This window comes from Myotis brandtii, unplaced genomic scaffold (assembly GCF_000412655.1).
Source record: "Myotis brandtii unplaced genomic scaffold, ASM41265v1 scaffold240, whole genome shotgun sequence".
NCBI classification, from domain to species: domain Eukaryota; kingdom Metazoa; phylum Chordata; class Mammalia; order Chiroptera; family Vespertilionidae; genus Myotis; species Myotis brandtii.
The window spans coordinates 1,898,332-1,922,553 of NW_005359064.1; the positions used below are offsets into that span (position 1 = coordinate 1,898,332).

Genomic DNA, 24,222 nt, shown 5'->3' on the forward strand with positions numbered 1-24,222 from the left:
TTCGAAGCTCTTTGGGAAGAAATGGTCAGGAGTTAGTGCTTGATTGGGTATGGCTGCTGAAGAAGATTGATGTCAAGGGCAACTCCCAAGCTTCTGTCTTGAACAACTGGATGGGTGATGATGATGATGATGATGATGACAACTTGGAAACTGGAAATTCTAGAAGAAGACCAGATTTTGTGGAGGAATTTTAAGGTCAAATGGCTTAAAAAGGAGAGATGGGCAAAAATAGTGACTGCATTACAGCAGGTCATGAGCTTCAGAATTTTTAATTTATTCTTGCTTGAATTATTTCCTTTTATCCTTTTATCTCATTAATAGCCATCTAAGTACATACAAAGCACTTTGAATTAGTTAGCTTTTGATTTCAAAGGATTACATATACATAATATCATTCTTTCACATTTTGATAAGCATGAAATAAAAGCTTAAAGATTACTGTTGACCCAGCCAGTGTGGTTCAATGGTTGAGCATCGACCCATGAAACCAGGAGGTCACAGTTCAGTTCCTGGTCAGTGTACATGCCCAGGTTGTGGGCTCGATCCCCAGTAGGGGGCATGCAGGAGGCAGCTGATCAATGATTCTCTGTCATCATTGATGTTTCTATCTCTCTCCCTCTCCCTTCCTCTCTGAAATAAAAACATATTTAAAAAAAAAAGATTAATGTTTCCCTGGCCAGTGTTGTTCAGTAGTTAGAGTGTCAACCCACCCACTGAAGGGTCTCAGGTTTGATTCCTGGTCAAGAGCACATGCGTGGGTTGCAGGTTCCATCCCTGGTTCTGGTTGAAGCGCATGCAGAAGGCAGTCAATCGATATGTCTCTCTCACATTGATGTTTCCCTCTCTATCTCTTTCCTTCTCCCTCCCATCCACTCTCTCTGAAAAGCAATTCTCAGGTGAGGATTAACAACAACAAAAAAAGATTACTGTTTATGCATAGTATCATTGATTTAATTTATAGTTAATTTTAGGCCATTTCTAATTTTTATAAATACTACTTCAATTAACTTTTTTGTGATCATTTTTCCTTCTTTTAATTAATCTTAGGAATGGAATTCCTGTATCTATGTGTCTTGTTATGGTTTGTGATTTCCTTTCCATAGGAGGCATGTTGATTTATAATGTTATCAACTTTGTATTTTCCTGGTTAGTTTCCTCCAAAACCTTACCACCTATAAAGGTGCCCAAAACAGCTGCAGAGCAGCACTTAGTGGGGTTGGAGTGGGGACAGTCAGCGATGGGAGAGGACAGCCATTTGTTCTGAGTTGTAGTGATTCTCTGCAGAGCTGGATTGAAAAGATTTTGAGGCCTTTTTCCGGGTCAATAACATAATGTGTTCTGAATTGATTGGTGATGTCTTTCATCAGAAAGGATTAGGTAGCAGTGATATATCTGCATAGGATTTACTATTCTTTATCTTAGGAGGTGGGAATTCCTACCAGAAGCCCGTTTCAGGAGTCCAGGAGTGAATCAGATAATGCTTAGAGTTTTTACATGGCCAAAAGCAGATAGTCATGTCTCAGAGTAAGTTGTTCTTAGAGAATTGTCTTAATGAGCCCCAATAAATAATGTATATGGGAGGAATATCATGAGAGATCCAGTTCCCAGTTAGTTGGGATTAATTGCTAGTCTTCAGAATGCATCTGACATCTACCTTACGGGGGATACAATGAAACAGTTATCCCTGGTTATCCCTGAGGCAGGATTTAGCAAACTTTATTCCTGATTTGTGGAATCAGACTTGTTTTTATTCTACCTCCCCAGTAGTTGGCAACAACAACAACAACAAAACACCTAGCGACTATATCTTGAGAACACAGGATACTACTATGGAAGGTAAAACTGGAAAGCAGTAATAAAGGTATTCCTGTGAATTCTAGAAAATGGGCTTTTTCAATTGAAGCAGTGTACCTTTGGCAGGGAGGCGATTTAACTTGGTCAGAACCTTAAGAGGTTTTCAGTGGGACTCAGAAAATTTGGTTATGACTCTATCAGCCAGCTGTGTGACCTTGAGGAAGTCACACAGCTTCCTCTTTTGCAAAACTAGGAGATTTGACAAGATGGGCTACGACATTCTCATAGAATAGAAAAATCCATGCATAGACTAATTTCCTTCCATTGCTATAAGTCCACTACAAATACAGGGGCCTTTAGAGAATGGCGGGCAGCCCTGATCCTCCTCTCTCATCCTTTCTCTTTCTTCACTGACTCCTTTATTCACCCAGTAGGCTTTCTTCTCTTTTCCTGCTTTAAACCTGTATGTGTTCCTGTGTGATAGTCATGACTCACAGGCAACGTTTTCCTCTTGTGTATGTGTCATGTCTGAATGAGGTTCCTTCAGGGAAAGGAAATCACGAAGCTGAGTGATTCATGAAAATTGCCCAGTTTCCCGGCTTCATGCCGCCGCAGCAATCCTTGAGCAGGGCCTTCCCCTGGTGGCCAGCAGGGGAACAGCAGGGGCCTGGGAGAAGGAGGTTCTGGAGGTCATTTCTTGAGCCCTCATAAAGCCACTGGCCAGAGATGATTGAAGGTTGGTTTTTTTTGGTAAGAATATTTCTTTTCTGAAACAAACTAAAACGTTGCCTATTCTCTTGTCCTGTTACTTTTTTTCCCTATCAAATGTATAAGAAAAGAAGTTGTAAAAGGAAGACACACTGAGTGAATTTGACCAAAGAATTGATTGTTAAATCCACATTTGAGCAGGTTTGCTGCTTGAATGATTCAGAAAAGCTGGTGATTTAGCTTGAGTTGTCTGTAGAAGTTGATGAGTAGAGATGAATAATGTGGCTTTTGAATTTTTCATCTTCAGGGGTGTTTTGAGGGTCACCTTTGCAGGAGCTGCTTGGCTGTTTGGGGGATTTAGAGCCAGTTTTGAGCAGAGCCCTTGGGTAGAGTGAATGGATAGACTCCAAAATGTGCTTCTTAGAGCAGAGTCCTGACTGTGCAGACACTTGCTGTAGCCAAAGCCTGTACTCCCAAGGCCAACCGCAGAGAGAAAATGCCATGCAGCTCACAGCGGGGAGGGCCGGTTGGGCCTGGACTGAACTAGGGGCATTTCAGGGGGATGTTTTTCTCAGCTTGGGAGTAGGGTGGGCCTGGCGTAAGTTGAAAGGACACCAAGGAGGGCCAAAAAAGCAAAAACGCTTGGGAGGTAAGGATTTGTCTCCTGATCTGTGGGCGGTGGGTTAGCCACAGGCAGAGCAGCCCTGCCCACCCCTGTGTGCAGGAACTTGCCTTTGTCAGGCACTTTCATGGTTGTGGACCTCCGACCTCTGCACATTGATCTGCACACTGCAGATAAACGGCTTTCGGTGCAGTTGTTTTATTATAGCTCAGAACCCGGGAAGGCCTCTCTGTCTGGGATCTGAGACCAGGAAGCCTGGGCGGGGCCAGGTTATCACCCATTGGTCAGGGCTCACCTACAGTCGGCACGTGGAAGGTAGCACTTGATGATTGCTTGCTGGGCCAGTGGACACTGGATGCATAGAAGCATCCTGAGAAAGAGAATTCCTAAACTGTGACCGAGAGGTCTGGAGAGGGACAAGACAGATCCTTGCATTAACCTGCCTTCCCCTTGTGGGAATGGCTTCAGATGCTCAGAGAGGCCAGAGATGAATGACTTAGCATTTCTTGTGGAATAATAAATTTAGAAGCTGTGTACCGTGGGGGAGGGGTTGCACCCCATGAACATGGCGATGATAAAATAAAAATTAGTGTGGTCAGTGTTGGCAGTTTGCAGAAAACGGTTCACTTTGTAAGAGAGTGGGTTTTCCTTGTCCTCAAGGTTAAGGCAGCACAGTTCTTCAGTTTCAAAGGAGGGCCAGGAGCCACTCATCCACAGGGGATTTTAAAAGCAACTGAGATGAAAAGAACTGAGTTGTGGTTTGGGGGAGTGCGGGGAACATTAGCCAGAATCCATAGTGAGGGTGCAGTGCAGCTCAGAAATAGCAGCGGCATTGATTTGGAATCTGAGGAGCTGAAGCTTTAATTCTGTCGTCTCCTCTCTGAACTCTGCACATCGATCTGCTCACTGCAGATAAATGGCTCTTGGTGCAGTTGTTTTATTATGGCTCAGAACCCGAAGCCGCTCTCACTGGCACGGGAGACCTCTGGAGAATGAATGTCTGATGAGTATCGCCAGCCGATGCCCCTCTTCCCTGAGGTTTGCTGGAATTGTCCCCTAAACATGGGAGCAAGAAGGAGTAAAACTAATTCAGATTGCCAGTTGGTATTTCAAATCTTATTTCACATTTGTGTCTAAAGAAAAACACATTTCTCTGAGTTTCAACATTTTCTCCTTCATATTTACGCTTTTGAAGTTGTACCTTTAAGTACTGTATGACAATTTTTTTTTCTTTTTGGGTTAAATATGTCTCCTTCCTTGTTCACTTATAGATCTCAAAATGTGTCCATGATCCTTTCAGATAAGCACAGTTTGATGAGGACTTCTGTGTTGATAGTATGCAGACCTTGTATCTTTTGGCCTTGTCACCCCTCTCGGAAGAGGAGTTATTGGCAACTGCTTTGTTCTCCTTTCTGGACAATCTCCCAACTTGGTTTTGTAACTCTTCCTTTGAAATTTCCATTTCTACCATTGTATTTTTAATTTCTGAGGGAGTAAGATCAGCCTTACTTTCTGAATGAGCATCCTGCTTTTTTGTTGTGTGTATTAAGGTCTGGTATTTCTTAGTTGTTTCTTTTTATAAGACTAAAGTACCAAAAGCTCTGTTTGCACCGAGGCTTGTCAACTGTTTGCACATGTGGCCTTTAGTTGGGGGACTCTAAGCATCAGGATCTGAAAGGTCTGGTATTTCTCAGTTGTTTCTTTTTGTAAGACTAAAGTACCAAACACTCTGTTTGCACTGAGGCTTGTCAACTGGTGCACACGTGGCCTTTAGTTGGGGGACTCTAAGCATCAGGATCTGCAGTTTTACCTCTTACCAGGATGGGAATCCTCACCTCTGCTGTCTAGGCTTGCGCAGGGCAGGGAATAGCATCAGGCGCTCCCTTGAGCTGTATCTGAAGTGCCCAAACCCAACTGCGGTCCGGTGCAGGTTTCTTGGAGAGTCACCCTCCCATCAGGAGGGTCTGTTCTCTGGTACGTGGCTTGGAGCACTAAGAGTATGTCTGTGTGAACCTTTCACTGACCATGATTTCAACTTGCTCCTTCAGTTCTTAATATATTCAGGATTCTGTGGCATGAATTGACTCGCTTCTCATTAGCTTTCCTTCCTGCAGGCATTTCAGGCTCAAACGCTTCTTTCTCAGTGACCATTTGCCCAAGTGCTTTTCATTGACTTCGCTTGCTGGTGTTATTTCTGCTCCTATCTTTTGACCTTGTATATTTGTATATTTTATTCCTTAAGCCATTTTGCAAAGGTTTTTAGAAATACATGTATTTGATTTCCAATGTGTAAGTAGACTGCTATCCTAATTAGCTTAGAAGAATTATTTAATAGAGAGCTGAGATGAATTCAGATAATTAAGCAAAACTGGAGATTATTATGCAAACATCAGATTCTAAAGAGAAAATGTCAGAAATACAGAAATTAGAGCCTTGGCCAAGTAGCTCAGTTGGTTAGAGCATCATCCTGATACACCAAGATTGTGGGTTCAATCTCCAGTCAGGACACATACAAGAGTCAACCAATGAATGCATAGATAAGTGCAATAACAAACGGATGTTTCTCTCTCTCTCTCTCTCTCTCTCTCTCTCTCTCTCTCTCTCTCCCTCTCTCTTTCAACCAATGATAAAACCTTACAAAAAAGAAATACAGAAATTAAAATTCATAGATCTCACAGGGTGATACCTAGAAAAAGAGATTTTCTGAACACTGAGGTTTTGAACAAAGTCAATTCTATCTCTACCAAAATAATGTGGTATTTTGCCAAACTTCTCTAGACTACTCTAAAAATTTCCAAATTTCTGGAAATATATGTATTGTGGACATGCCAGTTCTAGTTTAATTATTGTATATATGTAGGACATGTTTCTAAAACATACTTTTACCATACTTCTTTTTTTTCTATGAAAGCAATACAATTTCATTATAGAAATTACTGGTAAGAAATAGAAGAAAATATACCCGCGAGCCCCTCTTCTCCCCCCCGCCCCACACCCACAATTAACCAGAAATGACCTCTCTGTCCACTTGTTCTGTGTTTATACTAGGTTATAATTGGCACCGTTGGTATTCATGGTGTGTCCTCATTCTTTTCCAGGACACCGGGGTTGGGAAATCAAGCATTGTGTGTCGATTTGTCCAGGATCACTTTGACCACAACATCAGCCCGACCATTGGGTAAGTTTCTGTGTGTTCCTCCCTTTCACATTTCGTCCATTCAGAGCACTCAGAGAGGTCACGTTGTACCTGAGCCTTCAAGAGGTTTCATTCCAGCCAGTGAGAATCAATCTCAGTGGGAAAGACTTCGACAGAAATTCAGTCACTTTTCAGTTGTATGTCTGGGCTTACTTTCTTGTCAATAATTTTTTTCCTAGCCAACTATTGTCATGCTGCAGTCTAAGGTCATTTCCTTGATCTCAAAGAGTATTGTTCTGAAAATGATGCCAGCTTTCTTTCCAGATGGAAGATGAGACACAGGACAAATCCCCAAAGGCTCTGTTGTAACTTGCCTGCCAGTAAACCTGGAAATGCTGTGCACTCACATGGCAGAGGTGTCTGCCCAGTCTGTGGGAGAGATTGATTTTCATGTTTTAGATTAATCGAGTGTCAGCATTTCTATTCTGATGCTTGGGGACGGAGGGCTGGGTTGTTCACGTCTGGGTCCCTGACCTTACATTTCCCCCTTTTCTTTGGATTCTTTTGCCAGACGTGCTTTTGCTGTGTGTTTTGCAGGTGCTTGATTTTTCACTCTTAGAGCTTGGCTTCACTTACTTTTCTCCCTGAAGATAGCATGATCCTTGCAGAGAGCAAAGTATCATTTTCTTCAGAAGGGAAACAATGCATGTATATATTTTTGGAATTCTGTACGGTTGATGATGGGCGATTGTCTCTGTTGGTCGTTTGTGGCAGGGCATAAGCAGATGCTCAAGAACAATTGGTTGATAGGCCAGTGGTTGGAGCAGTGGAGGTGAGAAAAACCAACACATTTTGCAGTTAAAAGTGGCTTAAAGAGACATGTTCACAAAAATATATGTCAAGCCAACAAGTTAACTCTCCCAGTGTCATGGATGCTGGCAGAAGACACAGGACTCCTGGGTCAGAAGCAAGGGAAATAGCAGTTGCTGGAGTATTATTTTACATTGGTTCCCTAAGCTCCATTTTTCCATAGGATGCTGTGAAGAGGGTCAAGTGACACTCCACATGCAGTAGCTTGTGTTACAGGAGAGGAACCCCAAGTTAGGGAACCTGAATCTTTTACAATGGACAGTAAGCATGTCTGTGCTTTGTTCCAAAGGGGTACCTTATCTCTCCCTACCAAGGCTATTTGGCTATACAGACATCCTTGAAAACACAGTCTGGGGGAAAGATAGTATCTGTGCTTGCAAGAGACCCATGGAGAATTGTCTCCCAACATAGTCACTTCTGTAGATTGGGGACAGTTTTATAGAGGAAATTCTTTTCACTCTTCCCTTTAATGTACTTTTTTTTCTCCTTAATTTGCCTTTCTTGATATTAAAAGTAAGACCCATGAGAATAATTAACTCTGAAGTGTGTTTCTCGAAGAGAAACTTTCATTGTCTACTTTTTGGACTTAAAATGTTTAAAAAATAACAAATCTGAATTCCTTTTGTAATGATATTCTTTTAAAATAAAAAGGCAATACATGCTTCTACCACAAATATGGTAAATATATAAAAGTGTTAAATGTAACTGTTATGTATAGTTATAAACATCATCATGCCTGTACAGAAGTATGTCATTTTGGTCACAATCTCTTGATCAGCAAGTCATAATGCCAACCCAGATTCAAGGGAGGGGAAATAAACTCTACTTCCTGGTGGGAGGGGCAGCATGAGGAAGCCTTTCCCCGCCCCAGTGGATCATTGGTAGCCAATCAAATACTGTTGACAGTGCTTTTTCTAGTAAATGCATTGTAGTTGTTTTGGTTTTTTAAAAAATTATGTATTATATGAAGACTATCTGTACTTTCTGTTTAATTTTTCTGTAAGCCTAAAATTTGTCTATAAGATACTCTATGTATTAGCTAAAACATTATATATCTTTAAATTATAATGCATATTATGAAAAGTTTAGACCATACATAAATATCTAAAAACAAAAACAGTATCACACACTACCTAATGTGTTACAGCATGTATTCTTTATCCACGTAGGTCTTCCTTATTCTTTTCCATGAATACAGATTTCTTGGAAGATGGCATAAACAGAATACTTTAAATACTATCTGTGCATTTTCTTGACAAAGTCAAGATTAAAGTCTAATTTTTCTGATTATAAAAGTTCATGTTCACCCTGGCTGGTATAGCTCAGTTGGTTGGAGTGTCATCCCATAAAGCAAAGGTCATGGATTCGATTCCCAGTCAGGGCACATATGTAGGTTGTGGGTTCAATTCCAGGTCGAGGTGTGTATGGGAGGTGGCCGGTCGATGTTTTTCTCTCACATTAATCTCTCTCTCACTCTTCCTCTCTCTCTCTAAAAATCAGTAAATATATCCTCAGGTAAGTATTAAAAATTTTTAAAAATTTCATGTTCACTCTAAAAAGGTAAAAAACACATAACTTATAAAATAGAAATCACAATATATATAGTTTTATATCCTGTTTTCTACTTATTATGAACATGTTCCTATAATGTTACATAATCTTCAAAAACATGATGAAAATAATAGTTTTTTCTAATTATGTACCCATTATAAAAATTGAAAATGAAGAAAACCATGAGGAAAAATATAAAAAAATTACCCATGACCTATCTCCTCATCCACTGCAAACATTGGCTATATTTTCTACTGGTCTTTTTCCTATATACTGTATGTATTAAATATTTTTTTCATTTAACATTATATTGTGAATTCTATGCCATTAAATGTTCTTTAAAAATAATGATTTTTAATGGCTCTACTTTCATTTAAGGCATTTAGTTTGTTTAAAATATTTAAAAATATTGTAAACTAGAGGCCTGGTGCACAAAAATTTGTGCACAAATATGCCATTAAATGTTCTTTCAAAATAATGATTTTTAATGGCTCTACTTTCATTTAAAGCATTTAGGTTGTTTAAAATATTTAAAAATATTATAAATAATGTTATGATGTATATCCTTGGGCATAAATACTGGCATGTACCTCTTTTTATTTCACTGAGTTAAACTCATAGCAATGGAGTAATTTAGTCAAAGAATAAGAACATATTTAAAGTTATTGATGGATATTGCCACATTGTTTTTCAGAAAGGTTGTCCTTATTTTTGTATATAGTTACCAGCTTTAGAAAATTTAGAAAATTTTTGTATATATGATTTTGAATTGTTTTTTTCCCCTGTAGATTTCAAACTTAAACATTGCTTACACCTCAGTCATTCCCAGTCATTCTGCTGTTAGGGTCAATTTGCATATTACCGTTTTATTATATAGGATAATGTTATGATGTATATCCTTGGGCATAAATACTTGCATATACCTCTTTTTATTTCACTGGGTTAAACTCATAGCAATGGAGTAATTTAGTCAAAGGAAAAGAACATATTTAAAGTTATTGATAGATATTGCCACATTGTTTTTCAGAAAGGTTGTCCTTATTTTTGTATATAGTTACCAGCTTTAGAAAATTTAGAAAATTTTTGTATATATGATTTTGAATTGTTTTTTCCCCTGTAGATTTCAAACTTAAACATTGCTTACACCTTCAAATTTCTTCATAAACACAATTTTAAATGATTGTACTATTAAATTATGTGCCCTTCCGCTTTTTATCTACATAATTTCTCACTTTTTTCTGGCAACAAGATTAAGTTCAGCTCCTCCGTTCTTATCTGTTGTCTTTTCCTGATATAGTTTATTTTCCCAATTTTAAAATTGCTCAAAATTTCTTATCTCTTCTGAGATTTTGAGAAAATGTTTCCAAACCAGTTTCAGAAAAATAAAGCCTGTAGGAACAAACAGATATTTGGAAGATGGCATAAATGGAATACTTTTCAAAAAATTGTGTGCTTATTCCTCAGCTGGTGGATTTGAAGGGCTGGCAGTGTGGCTTATAGATGTGTTTTGTTTAGCCTGGTTTAAAAAATTTAAGCTAATGATGAGGAATCTGAAGATTTTTATATAACACACTTATATTTCTGGCTTCTCACATAAATCAGTAGGCTTGGAGCACATGCTCTGGTGGCAGAAGCCATGCAGATGTGAGCCAGAGGTGCTCTACTCCCTGTGGGTGACGGGCTCTCTCTGCTCCATGTTGTCCCCACTATTATTATTATTATTGCTACTATTATTTTTATCAGTATTTTACTCCTAGCCCGCTTTGCTAATTTACATGTCCTACTTGGCTCCATAGACATTTCAGTTCATGTCCCTTGCACAAGAGCCTTTTTCTCAGTTACCCTGCTAGCCCCAAGGGACAGAGCAGCTAGGTAATTTGTTTAGGTAAGCAGTAAACTTGTAACTCGAACCAAGTGAGTCCACTTTTATTTTATTTTTTTATTATTTTTTTCTTTATTGATTAAGGTATTACATATCTGTCCTTATCCCTCCATTGCCCTCCCAACCTCCCCGCTCATGCCCTCACCCCCCCTAGTGTCTGTGTCCATTGGTTATGCTTATATGCATGCATACAAGTCCTTTGGTTGATCTCTCCCCTTACCCCCACCCTCCCCTACCTTCCCTCTGAGGTTTGACAGTCTGATCCATGCTTCTCTGTCTCTGGATCTATTTTTGTCCATCAGTTTATGTTGTTCATTGTATTCCACAAATGAGTGAGATCATGTGATATTTATCTTTCTCCAACTGACTTATTTTGCTTAGCGTAATGCTCTCTAGGTCCATCCATGCTGTTGCAAATGGGAGGAGTTCCTTTTTACAGCAGCGTAGTATTCCATTGCGAGGGTTCCTCCTCACAATAAAAATTAACTCTTTCAATGCTAAGACAATGACATTTCATAGCCTATGGCCTTTTCCCAATGAGAATGTGGTCTCAGTGGGAAGAACGAGGGTGCACTTTAAAAGTGGACTCACCAAGTGCACCCTTGTTCTTCCCACTGAGATCACATTCTCATTGGGAAAAGGCCATAGGCTATGAAATGTCATTGTCTTAGCATTGAAAGAGTTAATTCTTATCGTCTCCTGTGACTCACCCTGAAAAATCTTGGCTCTGCTATTCAAGCAGATTGTGTTAACATCGTGTGTGTGTGTGTGTGTGTGTGTGTGTGTGTGTGTGTGTGGTGTATCTCCCTCTCTGTTTTAACTTTTACAAGGACATTGGGTTATTTCTGCCAGATTTCGGTTCCCACAGATAATGAAGTCAGTTCAGCATTTTCGATGCTCCTTCTCTACCACTCTGGAAGGAAATCCATAGAGAAGAAAAGACACTTGAGCTTCTTAAGATTGAAAGCTAGCAAAGAGGCTGAAAAAACCCCCCTAAACAACCAAAAGATTTATGATCAATCTTGATTCTAAATATTGATAGTCTTTCTTCTAGTGACAAGAAATCAGGAACAGAGAAGAGTATGTACATGTGTGTGTGCATACATATGTGTGTATTTGTATAAATGTATATACATATATAGGATATGCATATTACTGTTACTAAAGCTGTTCCTCACAGGCTTATTGTGTATCAAGGGGAAATTTCACAGATGTTATTTCCTCATTTGATCCTAAAACAGCACTCTAGGTCATGTAGAGTAGATACTGGTCCTATTTCACAGATGAATAAACTGAGGGACTTTCTAAGTGCTCATTCCACTCAGACCGGCAGTGAGGGCCTCTGCATTCTTTCCTGACTTTGCCTTCAGGTTCTTCTTTGACCAAGGTCAGTGTGGTCTTTTGGGTCTCAGAAGCCCCCACTGTCCCTATCTGTAAACCAAAGGGGTTGGCCTGGATATTTCATGTTTTTTCCCAGCTCTAACATCTATGATCCTGAGATTTTAAAGGCATGAACTTAGTTTTCCAAGTCTGAGAACTTTTAAAGAATAGGATTGATGTAGCATTTATCCTGTTGCTTAGGACATATTAAGGAATGAGTGCAAATCTTCCTTATATCAGAGTAAAAACAAAAATAAATACAAAAACAGAATATTGATATAGCTGTCTACATCAAGCATGTCAAACTCACGGCCTGTGGGCCGCATGCGGCCTACAATAAATACTTCTGTGGCCCAGCTAATATAACAGTATGTAAGAAACGTTTTAATAAAAATCTCGTAACTTAATTTTTACACTATCCTGTTATACATAATTATTAGTAACGAACTACAACGTTCGCTAATGACTGATTACTATAATCATGTTACATTCATTTCCATAACATGCCTTACGTGCAGGTGCACCATTTCTCTCCACTAATACTAGCAGCGAATATTTTAGTAGCCGATTGCCACATCATTAGTCTTGGACTGACTTGTTTGGTGTGCGCAATAGGAAATATTTCCGTTTCAGAGAACAAGAAAAATAGGTTTATTTGCATTACGCTTATTAATTTGTGCAGTTATTCAGTGTCTGGTATGTTAATGTTCAAGAAAAAATATTAATTTTTATTAAAATGTTCTATTTTATGTTAATGATTACTCACTTATTTCAGCCCTTTGTATTCATATGTTAATGACTCACTTATTTCAGCCCTTTGTATTCATCATGTCTCTATTGAAATAAACCTACATTTCTATGAAAATTGAAGCTTTTGTTTTTTTGTGGCCCACATAAACTTAAACCTTGTTTATTTGGCCCATGTTAGCCTTTGAGTTTGACATGCTTGGTCTACATAACAGTTTAAAAGGCATTTATGCCCTCGCCGGTTTGGCTCAGTGGATAGAGTGTCTGCCTGTGGACTAAAGGGTCCCAGGTTCAATTCCGATCAAGGGCACATGCCTGGGTTGCAGGCTTGATCTTCAGTAGGGGGCATGCAGGAGGCAGCCAATCAATGATTCTCTCTCATCATTGATGTTTCTACCTCTATCTCCCTCTCCCTTCCTCTCTGAAATCAATAAAAATTATATTGTAAAAAATTAAAGGCATTTATGGCAAAAATTCCATAAACAAAGTTAAAGGGCAAAGATTAAACTGCAAAAAATATTTTTTAAGGATACTATTACAAAGATTAGTATAAAATACTAAAACAGCATAAGAAATGGATGAGCACCCCAACTGAAAAGTGGGCAAAGGTCATGAACTAAAGATACAAAAGAAAAGTACAAGTGGTTAATAAACACTAAAATGATGTTCAAACCTCTAATAAGCATGATAAAAATAGGACTATGATGCATTTTCTACCTGTCATACTGGAAAAGATTTGAAGGATTAGTATTGGTCGGGGAGAAGATGGTCCCATACATTGCCATGGACGTGTAGGTTGGTATAATCCACAGCAAAGTAGAGCTTCTAAGAATTAACTCCAAAGAAATAGTTGTACAAGGATCCACAGATCTAGGTACAAGGATATTCATTTAATTATTGTCGTAATAATGAAAATAGGTGACCAAAATGTCTATCAATGGAGTAGTGAATAAATTTATAACGTGGTTATAACATCATTTAGATAATGATATTCATTTGTATTATAGAAACAGAAAGATGTTCATGATATGTAAAGTAGAGAAGAAACAAAATTTATGATCAATTTGGGGGTAAAAGTTGTATAAAAATAATCTGCAAGGATATATACCAACTAATTAGTAATGATTGTGGATAGGTGGTGAGATGGACAATTGATTTTTATTTTCTTTTTTTAGCAAAGTACATATATTGCTCTTGTAATGAGAAAAGTAATAGAGATATTTCCATTTTTGAATTATTTTTGCTCTTATCAGTAGTTTGGGATGTATTTTGAACACTTTTAAAGAAATGAAATGTCATGGGACAGAAGTTGTTTTGATAATATTTCATCATATCACATAAGAAAAATACGCATGATAATTAGAACTCTCTATTAATCCAGGGTGCGTATATGTATGTTGTGAGAATAATGAGGGAATTACAGGAATTTATACTTTTCTCCTTGGGAATTCTCATTTGTCTTAGGGTAAAGTGGAAGTTGAGGAAATATTACTGGGATGAGTGCTGCGTGAATGCAGGGCTGGACTCTGTACTGGCCTTGGTGGGCCAGCTTGGCCATATGAAAGAGAAGGAAGACATCCTGGCACTACCCCTAAAAACTCTAGTATGCATCTCCTAAGAATAAGAACGTAATCTTACCTAAGAATAAGAACATTATTCATACCCAGAAACTTAATTTTGATTCAATGGTAATATCTGACATATAGTCTAAATTTAAATTCCTCCAGTTGACCCCAAAATATCTTTTAAAGCTGTTTTATCTCCTAATCCAGGATCCAGTCAAGGTCCATATAGTGAGTGTATTTGGTTGTTTTATTGCTATCTTCTTTTTTTTTTCTTTTTCTTTTTTATTAAGTTATTACATATGTGTCCTTATCCCCACATTACCCCCCATCCCCCCCACTCATGCCCTCACCCCCCTGTTGTCTGTGTCCATTGGTTAGGCCTATATGCTTGCATATAAGTCCTTTGGTTGATCTCTCCCCCTTACCCCCATCCTCCCCTACCTTCCCTCTGAGGTTTGACAGTCTAATCGATGCTTCTCTGTCTCTGGATCTGTTTTTGTTCATCAGTTTATGTTGCTCATTATATTCCATAAATGAGTGAGATCATGTGATATTTATCTTTCTCTGACTGGCTTATTTCACTTAGCATAATGCTCTCCAGTTCCATCCATGCTGTTGCAAATGGTAAGAACTCCTTTTTTACCACAGCATAGTATTCCATTGTGTAGATGTACCACAGTTTTTTAATCCACTCATCTACTGATGGGCACTTAGGCTGTTTCCAAATCTTAGCTATGGTGAATTGTGCTGCTATGAACATAGGGGTGCATATATCCTTTCTGATTGGTGTTTCTAGTTTCTTGGGATATATTCCTAGAAGTGGGATCACTGGGTCAAATGGGAGTTCTATTTTTAGTTTTTTGAGGAAACTCCATACTGTTGTCCACAGTGGCTGCACCAGTCTGCAATCCCACCAGCAGTGCACGAGGGTTCCTTTTTCTCCACATCCTCGCCAGCACCCTACATCCTTGCCAACAAATCCTCGTTTGTTGATTTGTTGATGATAGACATTCTGACAGGAGTGAGATAGATGGTACCACCACGTTGTCGTTTTGATGTGCATCTCTCGGATGATTAGTGACTTTGAACATCTTTTCATATGTCTCTTGGCCTTCCGTCTGTCTTCTTTCGAAAGTATCTATTTAGGTCCGTTTCCCATTTTTTGATTGGGTTGTTTATCTTCCTTTTGTTAAATTGAGTTCCCTGTAAATGTTGGAGATTAAACCCAGCGCACTTATTGGTGATAACCTTTGCAAATATGTTCTCCCATGCAGTGGGCTTTCTTGTTGTTTTGTTGATGGTTTCTTTTGCTGTGCAAAAGCTTTTTATTTTGATGTAGTCCCATTTGTTTATTTTCTCTTTAGTTTCCATTGCCCTAGGAGCAGTATCAGTGAAGAAATTGCTTCGGCATATGTCTGAGATTTTGCTGCCTGTGGATTCCTCCAGTATTTTTATGCTTTCTTCTTTCTTAATCTAGATTCTAGAACAATCTCCATGCCTTCTGTTTTGTTTGCTTTTCATAATATGGACTTATTTGAAGCATTCAGGCCAGTTACCTTATAAAATCTTCCACATCCTGGATTTGCCTGACTGTTTCCTCATGGCTAAATTCAGATGAAACATTTTTTGGCTAGAACGCTGTATAGGAGATGTATGTACTTATTCCATCTCAGTAGGAGGCTTCTCATGTCTGGTTGTCCCACTATTGGGGATGCTTGCTATTTTTTAATGAAGGAGAAACTTTATCTTTCACAAAGAAGTCAAGGGTATTAAACATTTCTTGTTTAGATTTTTACATCTTTCATGAGCACAATGAAAAAGCTTATTAAGAGAAAATATACAAAAAGAAAAAGAACTCATGAACACAGGTTACAGCGTGGTAACTGCAGGAGGTAGAGGGGGATAAGTGGAGGTGGAAGAGTGTATATGGGGAGTAAATGGTGATAGAAAATAAATAACATAAAAATAGATTTAAATTAAATAAAACTATAAATACTGGAAATAAAAAAGAAAATATGCAAAAAGAAAATGCCAAGTGTTTCATTATCTACTGAGAATTTCAAATTCTTCCTTTTTTTGTTGAGAAAGCATAACTATATATTAAACTATCCATCTTTATCCCTGCATGTATGCAAGTAGGATGGGAATAAGATGGTATTCTTTTTGGTGCTGCTAGTGTGAGATTCATAGCAAGGTAAAGATGTAAGATAATTATTTAAAAAATATTTTTATTGATATTTTTATGGAGAGAGAGAGAAGGAAGAGGGAGAGAGGGAAACATTGATGTGAGAGCAGAACATTGATTGGCTGCCTCCTATAATCCCCTTACCAGGGATCAACCCACAACCCAGGTATGTGCCCTGACCAGGAATTCAACCAGCAGCCTTTTGCTTCATGGGACAACACCTAACCAACGGAGCCACATAGGCCAGGGCAAGGCAATTTTTTTAACTTGTGCCATTGCAAGGCCCAAACTGGAAAATGTTCAAATACCAGATGTCCTTCCACTCTTAATTGTTATAATAAGTTTTTAAAATCTACAGTTTCATTTGCTTTTATGATCTTGGGCATCTTGTCTCAGAACACCTGATGATAAATGTTTTTGAAAACAGTATTTTGAATACATTCTTTGCCTTTTTTCCTCTTCTAAAACCTCCAGCTGGACTAACAGAAAATGTAGACTGTTTTCTTTTGGGTGACAGAATCCTAATAGCCCTCCTTTCCTCTTAGTGGCCCTTCAAGGACAAAGATGATGTGGATCTTTAATGTTAAATAAAACGAGGCATAATGTTAACTTGTTTGAAACAGAAGTCTTTTTGAAGATTGTAGAGGATAACTGGTAATGTGGAGATGTTGATTCTGTTTTTTCAGGGCATCTTTTATGACCAAAACTGTGCCTTGTGGAAATGAACTTCACAAATTCCTCATCTGGGATACTGCTGGTCAGGAACGGGTAAGGATACCTTGTTGTTGACTTTCAAAAGAAAATACTAAGATCACTTTCTGAAGGGTTCTTTGTATTTGGCAAGACTCTAGTGCAGGGGTGGGCAAACTTTTTGACTCGAGGGCCACAATGGGTTCTTAAACTGGACCGGAGGGCCGGAACAAAAGCATGGATGGAGTGTTTGTGTGAACTAATATAAATTCAAAGTAAACATCATTACATAAAAGGGTACGGTCTTTTTTTTTTTTAGTTTTATTCATTTCAAACGGGCTGGATCCCGCCCGCGGGCTGTAGTTTGCCCATGGCTGCTCTAGTGGTTGCAAGTGACAGAAACCCAGCTGGAAATGATTAAAACAAAAAAGGAAATGTACTCTTTAGCTATGAGAAAAATGTAAGGGGGGTGCCTATTTGAAGGCAGGGCTGAGTTCAAGTCCTTCAATGTATTGTCAGAGGCACCCAACTCTATTCCTTTTCTTTGCTAGGCTTACCTCTAGATTAGCTTCATAAGGCAGACCCTTTTCTTTCCTTCACTAAGGGTGGCAAGCAACTCTGCCTGCATTTTGACACCTTAGCATCCTAGTGAAGGAAAGCACTTCTTTCCCAAGAGTTGCACCCTATGTCTTGGTACCTGAGGGTTCTCTTTGGTCATTTGGGTCACGTGCTCACTCTTGAACTTGATGCTGTACAGAGTTGGGGGGTGGGGGAGGAAGGTTGGTACTCCTACTAGTAGCACCAGGTAATATCCTTACCCCACAGCTATCAGCTCCATCTGAATCACATTGGCTGCAAGTCAGATAGGCTTAGTTCCCCAAAGAAAGTCTGGGTTCTCTTACTGGAAAATGGGGGAATAGACATTGGGTTACTAGAACAGTAGATGACTCCTCTCTAATTCTTAATTCTTTTTATTTGCTGAAAATATTTATGGAAAAGATTATTTAAGAAGCTCATGTCTTTTAGATTTTAAAAAGTGAAATAGTAGACACCAACACACGGTGTCTATAACAGAATTTGTGTAATAACTAGATTGTATATTATCAAAGTTGAAAGGGGTGGTCAGGGTAAATGAAGCACAGGGATAACCAATATCTTGTCTTAACTGAGAGTTTTCAGCTGATTAAAACTTTCCTCAGAGCAAATAATTATGGAGTAAGATAGGTTGAACTTTCCCTTGTCTGATCCAAACACAAAGGTCAGCTTCTCTACCTACCCCATTTAAAATGTCAACACTTCCCTCCTTTTCCCGCCTTCTATAGCTCTCACCACCTTCTAATATACTATTTAATTCACTTAATTATTCATTTATTTTATATATATTATGTATATTTTTTATCCTCAGCAAAGGATATATTTTTTAATTGTTTTCAAGAGAGAGGAAGGGAGGCAAGGAGGGAGGAAGAGAGAAAGAGAGAAACATCAATTGGTTACCCCCTGTACGTGCCCTGACTGGGGATTAAATCTGCAACCTTTTGGTGTACGGGACAACACTCCAACCACTGATCCACCTGGCCAGCACACTTATTCTGTTTATTGTCTCTCTCCCTCAAAGGAAGAGAATCCAGGGTTTAGGATAACCCAGTGGTCAGCAAACTGCGGCTCGAGAGCCACATGCGGCTCTTTGGCCCCTTGAGTGTGACTCTTCCACAAAATACCACGTGCGGGCGTGCACGTACAGTGCGATTGAAACTTCGTGGCCCATGCGCAGAAGTCGGTATTTTGTGGAAGAGCCACACTCAAGGGGCCAAAGAGCTGCATGTGGCTTGCGAGCTGCAGTTTGCCGACCACTGGGATAACCCATCATTTTCATTATCAGCTTCTAACAAACAAGAGTATGTTTATTATAATTTTCATTTTATATAAGTCCTCATTTAAAACTAACTTTCCAGCGTTTATAGATTAAAACCTTTAAAAAATCTCTTTAAAAAAAAAAGAAAATTAGGACAAATCTTCTGGCCTACAAATGCTAACCTCATTAGAATGTCTTCTATTTTGCTACTAAATTAAAAGGACAGGCTTGCATACATGAAGCCACTGCCTGAAACACCTCTTCAACTCTGTTAGTCAGCTGTGCACGCTGACTCCTGAAATGAGGGGGGCGGATTGAAGGAAAACGTGTCTTCTTAGAGACATCTTCGTTACATACTTTTGTGTTCTTTGTAGCTGTTCTGCTAGTTTTTTGGGGTTTTGGTTGTTAATGAAACTTAAACAGTGGAATTTTCTTGCTTCCCCTTTTTACTTTTGGCCATGAAATAGTTGCTTTTGCAGCTGCTTTTAATGAATGTAATAAGTCTGTTTTACAAATAGCTGGTTTAATATTAGCAGGACTGCTGCTTCTACGACTGGCTGCTGTGTCCTGAGGGCTTGCTGTATGTATTCCATGCACTATTCTGAGTGCCTTCTGTGCTAACACATTAGTGCTCTCACAGCACTCTGAGGCAGGGGCTGTTTCTATCCCCATTCACAGGTGAGGTCACAGAGGCATAGAGAGGTTAAGTAACTTACTCAGGGTCACACAGTCAATACGGTATAAAGCTGAAATTTGCATCCAGTAGTCTGGGTCCTGAGGTTTATAGTTTTGTTCTGATAGAACAACCACACAAATGCTATACAGCCGAAAGTAAAATTATCCAAAATTTCACTACCCAGATATTCCCACTATTGACATTAGATGGCCACTCTTCAGCCATCTCACTATGTATGTGTTGATAATTATATGTCAGTGGGATCATGATTCTTCATAACCTGCTGTTTTCATTTGATAATACCATTTTCTACAGGGAGATTTCTGTATGATGTAAGCAGAGCATTTGATATTTACCTACCTATTCTGAAATAACATTCAAGAAGTTGACTGCTTTTGGTGAAATTTGGTACTCTCAAGTGACTATGTGGTTTGTAGTTTGGCTCACTTACCATCTCAAAGCAAAACAGCAATAGAAAAAATTTTATATGATTGTATTTCTAATTATTGTAATTGCTTTTCCTAAAATTTGGCTATTAGATATCTATTACTATATTGCTATGTCTGTACTTTCAAAAGAGTCCTATTATATATGTTATATTAGTATTATATATCTGATTAGTGTTATAGATTGCTACAATTATTAGTATTGTATGTGCAAGGCATAACTCCATAGCATTGCTTCCGGGATGAGCAGTTGAGATTTGGATGATAATTTCAGGTGAATGCTTTTTAGAATCTAGATTTGTGGAGAGAGTGTGAGCAATGTCTACATGGCCTTTGTGGCCATCAGTCCCTCTAACCCTCGAAGGCCTGATCTAGTTATCCTCCGGCTGTCCTTGCCTTGTGTCCCTTGGTGCAGTCTTGCATCTCTCCAGTGATGGCAATTTTTCAATCGTGTTGGCAGCTTATTGCTAGACTTAATCGTGCTTGTAATGACGTTGCCTAATGTTTGAGCTAAAAATAAACTCCCCGCTGTTGCTTGTGCCTACTGCTGTTTGTTCTGTCTCATTAATTATTGGAGTCCAGTGCATTTTATTATGCCTCCTTATCTTTGTAGAAATATGCTACTGTTCTCCTTAGTTTTCATAATTTTAAACAAACAAAATCTCTTTGGATTTATGATTTGACAATATAAAGACATGGATCTGTGTCCTCCAAGGAGGATAATGCTCAGCCCAATTCTTTGCATGTATTAATTAGTCAATATTTGCTTATTTGTGGACAGAGTGAACCAAGTTCTGCCTAGCATACATGGTATTCTGGTTAACACCCTACTTGCTGCCCCGTACTAATTCTATATTGTATTTGTGGCATAATTCATATTCTTGAAAAATTACTTTTCCCTCTGAGCACTGGAAACGTGAAAGGATTCTCCTCCTCTTCCCTCTCTTTGTATAAGAGAACTTTCATTCTTGATTTGCTGTCTTACTTTTCATTCAATCACATATCATGGGCATCCTTTGATTCTTTCAGTGGCAAATTGTAATACGCAGAGTGCCTCTGTAAAAAAAAGTTTAAAAAAATTAATCATTTCCAATTGATTGTTGAATCCAATTCATTAAAAGCTCAACATTTTCAAGATTTGTGCAATTAGTTTATTGCTACCAAGAAGGGTGTTGAGAGGGGAGAGTGTGGGCTTTTGCAGGTTTTCACCCTGTCCTCTTCAGATGGGCTGTGCTGGTTTCTGTTTCATGCTAAGCTGTGAGGAAGAGCAGCAGTAGCTCAGAAGGATGTGTGCAGGAACCGCAGCTCAGAGAAGTCCCAGGGGAGAAAAAGGAATTGATCTGCCCAGCTCTGTCCTCCCATCTTCCATCCAGCAGGATTTGTGTGGCGAGATGAGAGAGACTTCTTTCCCATTCAGTTTTCTTTAGACTTCTTTCTTTGTTTTTCTACTAAGTTGGGATCCATAATATCCTTATTGCTATTAAAATATTCTCATCACAATAGGATATGCAACCTTCATTTCCTAGACGTGTGCTTCCAAATCATTCTGTTTCTGCTATAAAACACAATCGCAATCCATAGGATAACAGAATTTAAAATGTCAGTATCTCAGAAGAATTTCAGGCTTCATTCCCTTGGTTTGATCCATCAGAGCAGCATTATTTTATTTATTATTATTATTTTTATTTATTTATTTAATATATTTTTTTTATTGATTTCAGAGAGGAAGGGAGAGGGAGTTAGAAACATCAATGATGAGTGAGAATCATTGATTGGCTACTGCCTGCATGCCTCCTCCTGGGGACCAAGCCTGCAACCGGGGAATTGAACTGTGACCTGGCTCATAGGTTGATGCTCAACCATTGAACCACACCGGCCCAGCAGAGCAACATTATTTTCAGAATTTAATATGGAAAATATTAATAATTTTATTCTTTGCTTTCATTTGGTTAAAGTCCGTGTTATAGCTGCCTGTCCTTCCTAGTGGACTGCCTGAGTCATAATGGTTTTATTTATATAATCTGGGTTTTAAATGAGCCACAGTCACAAATTCCACAAAGGTGAATTAATGATTCCATTATTAGCATAAAAACTTTTCATTACTCTACAAATACATCTGAAGTTGAATAGATTGACTTCTGAAATAAAACTAATTACTTTATGCTTTTTAAAGATGAAATTGGAGAACACATAGACAAGACTAAAAAAGTCTCCTCCCAAGTCCTTTAGCCTTAGGCTAATTTCAGTGTCTAGATTTGCTTAATCTGGATGATTCATATAAATGGAATGCTAATCTGTGTTTTTTTGTGACTAGCTTCGTTCACATAGCATAGTGTCACCAAGGTTCATCTGTGTTGTAACCTAGGTCAGTGCTTCTTTCCTTTTAATGGCTGATTAACATTTCATTGTATGAAAGTACGACATTTTGTTTATCCACTTGTCAGTTGACGGATGTTTGGGTTGTTTCCACTTTTATGAAAATAATGGTGTTTTATGAACATTCATGTACACGTTTTGGTGCAGATGCATGCTTTAAAAAAAATCTCTTTGTTACATATCTAGGAATGAAATTGATGGGTTATATGGTAATACTACATGAAGCATTTTGAGAACCTGCCAAAGTATTTTCTAAAATGGCTGTACCATTTTATATTCTTACTGGTAGTGTTTGAGGTTCCAATTTCTCCCCATTCTTGCCAACACTTGTCTTTGCCTAACTCAAGTCCACAAAGATTTACTCCTTTATGTTCTATGAATTTTATAGTTTTAGCTCTATGATCTATTTGTTGTTAACTTTTGTATATCTTGTAAGGAGGGGATTCATCTTCATTCTTTGCATGTTAGGATCATACAAAATCAGTTGTCACACGCAATACAATTTATTGAAAAGACTCTTCTTTGCCCAATTAGTTGTCTTTGCACCTTTGTTTAAAATGAATTGGCCACAAATGTGAGGGTTTAATTCTGGACTCTCAGTTCTATTCCTTTGATCTAAAATTTTATCCTTATGCCAGTACCACATTGCCCTGATTACTGTAACTTTTTCGTAAGTTTTGAAATTGGGAAGTGAGACCTCCAACTTTATTTTTCTTTTTCAAGATCATTTGGGCTATTCTGGGTCCATTGCATTTCCACATGAATTTTAGGATCAGCTTGTAAATTTTTACCAAAAAATCCAGCTAAGATTTTGATAGGGATTGTATTGAGTTTACATATGAATTTGAGGTTACTGTTTCCTTATTTAAATTATAAGTGATGAGCAAGTTGTGTGCTATCTTCCTCTCTTTGGAGATTATGCATGGACTGGAAATGCAGCCTTGACCTCAAAGTGGTATTTGAAGAAAAATTCTAAATCAAGTATTAAATCTTTTAAATGTTAAATGTGTTTCCTGTAGTAAACTCATATAGAACCATAAACAAGGTTATATTTGTCAAGTTATCACTTAAAACTTACCAAACCATGATTAGACTTGAAATTTATATTTGACTAAATTGTTTATTTAAAGAAATACTCTATCTTCAAAACAGTATTATTTGAAGCTGATTTAGTTTTTTTCACCCAGCAGTGTTATCTAACTCAGGACCAGACTTTATACATACCTTAATACATACTGCCAAAGATAATATGATAATATTCTGAAACTCATGGATTAAAAAGGCTTACACTTTCCTAGTGAGTGCATGAACTCTTTTTCAATTGTGAGATATTTCAAGTATTCCAGAAAAGTTCAGAAAATAATATAATAAACATCTCTAATTGAACCACCGTGGTTCCCTTAATCTTTAGTTGCTCCTTCTGTCAGAAGTTTTCCTTGAACCCTGGGAAGTCACACCTATGCCCTCCAGGAGCTGACAGTTCAGTGGATGCAGTCAGGGAATCTGAGCACTATGTGCTGTTTAACCGTACTGCTTGTTTGCCTGCATTGGCTTAATTTTGTAAGTGCCTACCAGTCTACCATTATTTGAAAGGTTTGGTGATTGGGTAACCTGTGCTCAGAGGGCCAGGATGCAAAGCTGTGGCATAAATACTGGGTCTGAATGGGTCCATGAGAAAGAAAAGAGAAACAAAGCTGTCAACATCTGAGGTCAAGGTCAGGCTTTAACATCAAAAGAATCTC

General features: G+C 38.3%; 1 protein-coding gene across 1 annotated transcript in view; it reads left to right on the top strand.

Annotated features, from left to right (window-relative positions):
• Positions 1-1,514: 1,514 nt before the first annotated feature.
• RAB31 (RAB31, member RAS oncogene family) overlaps positions 1,515-24,222 on the top strand; it is a 74,284-nt gene continuing 51,576 nt past the window's right edge. Inside the window, exons 1-4 of the mRNA XM_014540245.1 lie at positions 1,515-1,524; positions 1,765-1,836; positions 6,173-6,302; positions 17,127-17,208. Of these exons, the coding sequence (XP_014395731.1) occupies positions 1,515-1,524; positions 1,765-1,836; positions 6,173-6,302; positions 17,127-17,208 (294 nt within the window). The remainder of the gene's footprint in view (positions 1,525-1,764; positions 1,837-6,172; positions 6,303-17,126; positions 17,209-24,222) is intronic.